Genomic DNA, 8,826 nt, shown 5'->3' with positions numbered 1-8,826 from the left:
AAACAAGGTAAATTACTAAATGGTGTCTGAGGACCAGACTTCCAGGAGTGATAGAATTCTATATTGGGCCTCTATTATGGTTGGAAGTTTCCTGGGACTGCCTATGAAGAAAATACCAATACCATAACCGTAAAATATATATATTAATAAAAAGCAGTTACAATAATATTCCACAAGGTAGCCTATGAAAATGTGAATGAGGCTCACTAATGTAAAAGCACTCTGCCAATATAAGATTGTGGAGATATTATCGGCCTACTGATTTAGAATTGTGTGAGAGTTGTGTATTTGTGTAGTAGTGCCACATGAAAGACAACTCAACTCATCAAATGCTTTGATTCTAAACAGGATGATGTTCTATTCCTTGTCTCCCAGATCTAATGCTATTATGGCCTAGATATAAAGATGTCTTGATAAGAGATTAATATGCATTTCTCTTGTTGAAATAGAATGGGCAGGTTTGTTCCAAAAATGCAATAAGTTGAATCAGGTGTGTTAGTGCTGGACTGAAACCAAAGCCTGCACATAGCGGCTTCCAAGACCAGAAAGTGAGGATCAAGCTCAGGTATTACATTGCTTTACACCAAAGTCACTCTAGAGTAGCATAAGCTATACATAAATCTACAAATGGGTAGATGGATGGATGTACTGACATGGAGATACCAGCATTACACCTTGGCATAATGCCACTGGAATATCACCAATTTGACACTGAATTACATGAATTCAGTTAACCAAACGTTTCTAATAGGCTTTGTTTACCTTCCATTGATTAATGTTTGAATAGATCAAGGATGTTGCTATGCTCAGACATGGATGACACTTTATTGGCATCCCTTTGGCACATGTAGCTCCAACTCGTTTGGATCCGTGCCTGGCTAAGTCTCTCACCCGCATGCCACGAAGCAGGGAACACGTCAACAATGATGGTTATCCATACATACATACTTTATGTCAATAATGAGGTAGTTTATCTCAATGTTAAATACATTCTATCCGTTAAACCAACAATGGTATCATTTATTGAGCATGGTTCAGCAAAATGCCAATGCGATAAAAGTCTAATCATTTGAATAACTTCAGTTGATATTTTTTCTACGACATTTATGTACGACAAAGCGCGCAATCCATTTGACTAAAATCGCAGGTTATTAAATCACATCTATTAGCCTAAGCAGTATAACGTATGCACATTATGTCATGTATTCATTCCGGTAGCCAATAAATAAACATAATAAAGTGATTGAGCATTGTTTCAAGATGCAATTGATACATTCGTGTTGACATAAATTGGACTGGACCATGCCATTGGTTGTCGAGAATTTACCCAGTGTCAATGTTGCCACCAATCTGTCCAGTCTATTTTAGCAAATGGAAATTGCAGAAAAGGCCGATATGGTATTGGTTTGCATGGGTTCAGGTAACATCAGGTAACATTAAATCTATTTCACTCTTACTAAAGTTTGCATATGGCGCACAGAAACATAATTAACAATCAATCAAGTGAATATGCCAGTCAACGGTTGGTTGAAGAGAACAGATACACCGAAAGACATTGACTATAACAATAAATGAATGTCAATTTTGACTGAATAAATAGGCTAATGAACTCAGTTTGACTTGAGATGGCAAGAGGCACTAAAGCTTCATTGTTTTATCAACTCAAATAATAATGTGTGTAGGCTATCATTGTCGCGTAATAGGCTACCCAAGACCACATGAGTTGAATTTCAATGTACGCTACAGTAAAATGATCAATCAATTAGGCGACTGGAGAGAGAAAGCATGGTCGTGGAGAGAGAAAGCCTGGTCGTGGATGCTGTGTTTTGATTGGGCTAACCAGGAGACTCGTAGTGTGCGCAGTCCGATATAAACCCATGCAGACCAGCGCTCTATCTGTCATGCTCGTCAAAAGAAATCAGTGAACGGTCCAGGGAAGCCGCATTGTGTAGATGGTAGCCTACTTAGTAACCTAATAGATTTACATTGTTGAAAACACGGCACTGTACATCTTCAGAGCTGTATGAACTATAAATCAGATAAGCAAGAAACACTATTTGTATTTTGTTAGATCATCAGTGATTATTGAACAATGCCTTTGAGGACCGGACTTTTTCTTCTAATGGTGCTGATTGCATCTGCATATGAACTGGATCAGAACGAGTCGTATTCACCCAGAAGAGCCCGCTTTTCAGCAAATACCCCTTGTAAGTAACAAACAGTCTCTTTTACAATATTGCATATTTTTGAGCGGATGCGGGGTTCTCATGCACATATTTTTTTTATCCTATATTACCTTGTATGCACTGCATAGTATGAGGGGGAATGTTTGCCATTTCATAATATGCAGCTCTGTTTCCAAGTGAACGAACGCCTTGATCGACAGAATAATGAATAGCTCGAACAAGGATAGGTTACTCACCGTTACCGGTGTTTTACCGGCAACAGATGAGTGCGAGTTTCGCAGTGACTGACACCTGTGCTTGAAAGCTGTATACCACCATCAGATGTTGAATAAATGGTCTATGAACAAATGTCTTTGAATTAATGGTCGTGTGGGTTGGTTAAACCCGATGAGTGACCGGAGGAGAGAACATGAGAGATATTCATATTTCTTTTAGGACAGATATGGAAATACATTGATGCAGGTGAGCCCACTTGTATCGTGTGGATCAATGGTTATTTGGTCACTGCCTTTACTGTATTATAAACACTTGTTTTGCTTATAGATTGTGTCACGTGCTCAACAAGTAATGTCGTTTCAGTGTTGCAAATGTCATACATTAGTCTACCTGCAATATTGCTTTACGCACCGTTAATGATATATTTTATTTACCACAAAATAAATGATTTACAAGTGTTTGGAAAAAACTATGGACCCATCACATTTGAAATGTATTGATATTCTTCAAAGCAGTCACCAGTGTAAAGGGAAGATACTATTGCTATAGGCTAAATAAATACGGCCTACTGCACCCACCTGTGGCTACTGGCTACCGTCTTGACTGGATGAATGAAGCACCTAATGCCAGAACAAACTTGAAGGGGATAGGCCTATCAAAGTGAAAGCAAAGAGGGTGGAAACACATAGAGATAGATAGAGTACTCATTTTTGTATCTGTGCCATTGTAGCATCTGTGACAGCATGGGCAGCGCCATTGAGGCAATCTCCATTTTGAAGTTGTCTATTTTTTTCTTCTTCATGATTTGCTGATACCTCCTAATGGAAGGAAGTTGGAAGTCCCACCCAGTTGACTACGTTAAGGGCTGTCTCTAGCCTTTTGGGGGCCCTAAGCGAGATTTGGAGGGATCAGCCAATGAAGTTGGAAGTCACACCCAGTTGACTACATTCAGGGCCGGCTCTAGCCTTTTGGGGGCCCTAAACACTTTAGCATTTTTTCAATCTAATTTCCAGAAATTCTACTCATTTAGCCATGGGGTGGATAGAAATGTTGGCAGTTTTAAAGATAATTTCCTGCAATTCTACACATTTTGAGTGAGCGTGACTAACAAAATCAATGTGGGCCACCTGAAGATCAGGACCCCTGGTCACGTGCCCTGCGTGCCCAGTCGGTATTCGGTCAATATTACTACAAGTTTAGGTAACTGGCTAGACTAACTTACCAATAAAAAAAATGTTAGCTGACATAGCTAACTGACTGACTGTCAGTGACTGACTAAACAAGAGAAGAACTGTTGATGAACAACCAAATTTCGAACTGTATATTTTACTATTCTAACTCTCAACAGTAAGTTGAGACCGACTGAGTTCCTAAAAAAAAAAAAAGAAAGTGGCAGCCTGTAGCCATCCTTGACTACATTAAAATAGAAGCGCTCAATGGCGCTGCCCATGCTAAAATGGCCGTTTGGCCACTAGAGGCCTATATCTTTCTCTATGTGGAGACGTTGATTTCTTTGATGATAGAATGTTGGCCATTGACCAGGAGTTCTATCCAGACTCAAAGAAGCACAGTGTGCAATGTGTGGCGTGATCAGTGGCGATTTTAGCATGTAAATCTTGGTGGGGCAAACAGCCTGTAATCGAACCCGGGGCTGCAGTGGCGCATTAGCACTAATTGTTGAATTTGCGATTTTCCAACTTGTGTAATGTTTATGGCCAATGAGCACCGATACGTTTTATCTATAATTTCTCTTCATATGACAAGAATTGAAAAGGATTTGCCAGTAGATTGCTGACTTGATGCATGACTGCTTGTCTAGCTTGCTAGCTAAGATTTTGAAAGTATGATGTTGACATGATCAGTCCAATCAAAGCTAAGGAAGATATAACGGGGTTTGACGTTATTTTATCTGTGGCCAATGACATTGAGCCTTCATGGATGGGCACTTCTAATGTTAGTCTATGGCAGCACCCAAGGGGCTTGAATTTTTTTAGCTCTACCCGTAGATTCTGTGGTGACATAGTGTCCCCATGAGTGACAGAACACTGAGCCAATCATGGCGCAACTAGAGAACATTACCAACCCCTACGCTCCGTATTTTCCGCTGGCTGCCCCACCAACACAGAAAGCACTGAGCTAGGCTGAAACACCTGCATTTTGGAGCTGCCTTACTCAAGAAAACAAAAAGAGACCATGTTTGTATGCAGCTTTATTAAGTCAATTATGTTTTTGTTTTTTTTACATTGTTTGCAAACTGATACATGACACGTATTAATGCCAAAATAGCATGCAAAACAGGCAATTATTTTTTTTTTTTTTAGCTAAACAGGTGGGGCTCAAACCTGCCCCGAATGACGCTTCGCCACTGGGCATGATGCACGTCCCCACCCACTCATTCCAGTCAGGTCTCATAGACTAGACGTAACATAATAAATGTAAATCCAGGACACTTATTCATATGATATAACATGGAAGGTTACTTAAGGCAAAAACAAAAGTAGGGTCGCTGGTCAGGGTGGATCGGTTGGCGTATAATGCAAACTTCTAACAACCCAAAGGTTGTGTGTTCGAATCTCATCACGGACAACTTTAGCTAATTAGCAACTACTTACTACTTTGCAACTACTTAGTATGTTAGCTAACCCTAACCTTAACCCTTTAACCTAACTACTCCTAACAGAGCAGCACACCTTGCCCTTAACTGCACATACAGAACTAACATCAACAACATGCATGTCAGTCTTTCCTGATTGAGGGTTGATAAGAAATGTACTGCATCTTGTCTAGTTTTTATGATAAATATTACTGTGATGAAAATTGTCTACATAATCAAATAACGTTCAGCTCAGACACCCATCTATTTATTTTATTTATCTAACCTTTATTTAACTAGACACCCATACATACCCCACAAGACATGCCACCAGGGGTCTCTTCACAGTCCCCAAGTCCAAAACAAATTGGACTTGATCGCATGGAACTCTCTTCCATCTCCAATAATCAAGCAAACAGCAAAATTGACTTTTAAAAACAGATTAAATAACTCATGGAACGGCGGGGACTGTGAGGGGACACACAAGCAGACACACTCTAACAGTCAGAATTTTTGTTGTTGTATTATTTGTATTCTTTTTTAGTTGTATTGTTTGTATATCATTGCATTTTACATTTGTGTGACTGTCCTTGTTTATCAGTGTATCAGTGTTTTGTTACTTGTCATGTTTTTTTTGTGGGCTGCAGGAAGAGTAGCTGCTGCTTCTACTAAAGCTAATGGAGATCCGAATTAACAAAACCACTAACCCAAACCCCTAGCCTAGCTAATGTTAGCCACTTAGCAAATGTTAGCGTTAGCCACCTAGCCACCTAGCTAAGGTTAGCCACAACAAATTGGAATTCATAAAATATGATACGTTTTTCAAATTCGTAACATATTGCACAAATTACAATTTAATAAAGTGAAAATAAAATCATTCAACGAAGCACGGCCCCTAAAAGTGACAATATTGAATAGCAATAAAAAATAATAATAATGAATGGCCTAGGTCTACATTGCAGGGGGCTGTCTACCACCATGTATTCTGTTTACCGGTAAATTAGTTGATGGAATAAATGCTCATGCACTCTTTCCAAAAATGTGTATATGAGATGGTTTTCTATAGCCTACATTCTCAGAAAGTCAGTTGTATTAACAGTCCCATAAAATGAGCAGAGCCGTGAAATGCCTAAATTAGGAGATAAGGGAATGAATGAGATGTTATCTAGGTGTGATCATTAAGCCCTTATTTGTTATTTAAACCAATGCAGAGGTTACATCAGACTAAGTATCTGCAGCATTGGCCTCCTTGGTCCTACCAATAAGAGATACCCAAGGGGTGTGCATCTTTAGAAATACAATTTCTATATTTCTATGCGTGCATCCACAGAATGTGGAAATTATCTAACGACCTGAGAGAAACACGGTGGAGGGACAGTTTGATTAGTGATTAGAGTGTTGTACCACATAGAGATCACTTATCTGCTTGACAGCCATAGCGATTCATTGCTGATTTGCTAGTTAATTACAGTGTGGGCTCGGCTGGACCCAAAAGGTTCAATGAATGAGAGTGCATCCATTTCTGGTACAGTACATCAACTCATTGTCACAATTGCTGTATGCCTACCATGAACTTGTCCCAGTCTTACTAAATGGACATTAGAGGCACTTATTGGAAGACATTTGGGGGTTTTCTGGATACTTTAGATCTTTGCCTCGTCAGAGTAGTTTACACAGCTGTGTATATCAGCTTGCTCTTTAATATTAAGTGTGAGGCTATATTTATGTGGCACATTAGATCTGTTTCTGAGGAATGGGGCAGTGACCCATGGAGGGCAGGGTACTTGACTGTACTGTTAAGTGTGCACAGTTCATGGTGATGAGTGTCAGGTGGTTTGGCACACCTTCCAATTAAGCATAATATTATTGCCTTGTCACATATGATGGTAATGGAAACAAGGGGTCTGGTGCCAAAAGTGAAAGTCAGCAGAACCTGATCCTGAATAAGCAACACACGCACCAGTGTGCATGGGTGTGACATGCCATGACTCCATAAGAGACCTTCGGGTATTTTTTGGTGCAGTTGGTCACAAGTCTGTTCCAAGAAGCAAAATGCTGGAATATCCATCAAATTCTTTCCCAGGAAGAGGAAATGTAATTATCCTAAATTGTCTCCCAGTCTTAAAGGGTTTGACGTGTCCAGTGACCAGTCAAGTTGTAATTTGTCTGAATATTGATGATATCGGCATAGAATCAACTATGCATGAACATTCTCATCAGATCACTTCCTTGTTTGGTTCACAACCAATACAGACTGATTATCTTTCATTTCTTATTGAGAGGTATATGGTAGCCTAATGATCCCTTCCCTCTCGGTGTCTACAGCTGACGTGGCACGCTGTCTGAACAGTGCCCTCCAAGTAGGCTGTGGAGCTTTCGCCTGTCTGGAGAACTCCACATGTGACACAGATGGCATGCACGACATCTGCAAGTCCTTTCTGTACAGTGCAGCTAAATTTGACACTCAGGTATGATCATTCTTCCTCTCTTCAAATCTGACACAATATGTTGCAGTAGATTAAACCTGTTAACTGAAGTTGAGTCCTGTTCTGTGGTATTACTATGATATGTGGTTTTGTGCAGGGCAAAGCCTTTGTGAAAGAGAGCCTCAAGTGCATTGCCAATGGCATCACCTCAAAGGTGTTCCCCACCATCCGCCGCTGCTCCACCTTCCAAAGAATGATCTCAGAGGTTCAGGAGGAGTGCTACAGCAAGCTGGATATCTGCACTATCGCCCGCATCAACCCAGATGCCATCGGAGAGGTGGCACAGCTCCCAAGCCACTTCCCCAACAGGTGAGTTCCTAGAAAACGTGGGTCAAAGGGCTTCCATTTCTGTTTAACTTTATCTTAGTACAACAAAAGCTATGTATTTGATATACTCACTCTATTGAAGCAAATATATTTCAGTGGGCTCCCAAAACATACTTTGAAATTGTACAGCAACAAAAATGCATGCTGCATTCTCTTGTAGGTTTTATGGTAAGCTCCTCCAGAGCCTGATGGACTGTGATGAGGAGACTGTGGACCTGGTGAGGGCCAGTATGGTGTCCAGGCTTGGCCCAGAGATGACCATTCTCTTCCAGCTGCTGCAGAACAAGCCCTGCCCCTCGGCTGCTGCTGCTATTGCTGCTGCCGTTCCAACTGGAGTGGAGGGCCGTGGGAGTTTGCAGTGGTCCATGGGTCCACACATGTATAAGATCCAGCCTGGTCTACGCAACAGAGACTCTGCCAGCCATTTAGGCAAGAAGCGTGCCACTGGTGACAGCTCCTAACTCCCACTCAGATCCAGAAACTACACACACCCCTCATAAACAAGCTAACAGATGTCTCTTCACTTGGGTATTTAAGAATCATTCCTCTCCAGACTGGAAAATAACATGCACCTCTAAGAGAATAGCCAATGTGTTTCAAGTATGTTTAATATCAAAGTTTGAGTTGTTGTGTGAGATACATTGTACCTTAGGTTTGAGAGGATCCCCTCCCCTAAACTATTTCCTAACTCTTATCACTCACACTGTTTGTTCATTGAACATGTTGTTATTGTAGCACCACAACTTGGCCCTGTTCATCCCTGTTCACTTCCCATACTTGATATAGTATCATCTGAGAGCCAAGTATCATCCGAGAGCCTAGTGAGGATGATGTCCCTCTAAGTTTTCTGTCTAGGATTTCAAACATAAACCTGCAGGTATGGTTCATATCTATAGAGCACAAGTGTTCCCAAAAAATGTTGGTTGCAATATTCAAATGTGCATCCATTAGTAGAATATCAATTGATAAGTCAACAATATCTTCATCAATAGATAATTATTAATAGATGTTTCATACA

General features: G+C 40.5%; 1 protein-coding gene across 1 annotated transcript; it reads left to right on the top strand.

Moving 5' to 3' along the window:
• Positions 1 to 1,600: 1,600 nt before the first annotated feature.
• On the top strand, positions 1,601 to 8,826 carry stc1 (stanniocalcin 1). The gene is made up of 4 exons (XM_029762828.1): positions 1,601 to 2,207; positions 7,321 to 7,463; positions 7,579 to 7,790; positions 7,969 to 8,826. The coding sequence occupies exons 1-4, from the start codon at positions 2,093 to 2,095 to the stop codon at positions 8,267 to 8,269; spliced, it is 771 nt and encodes a 256-aa protein (XP_029618688.1). The 5' UTR covers positions 1,601 to 2,092; the 3' UTR covers positions 8,270 to 8,826.

Source organism: Salmo trutta, chromosome 9 (assembly GCF_901001165.1).
Source record: "Salmo trutta chromosome 9, fSalTru1.1, whole genome shotgun sequence".
NCBI classification, from domain to species: domain Eukaryota; kingdom Metazoa; phylum Chordata; class Actinopteri; order Salmoniformes; family Salmonidae; genus Salmo; species Salmo trutta.
Note: the sequence above shows the minus strand (reverse complement) of the source record. Positions and strands in the feature narration are given on the sequence as shown.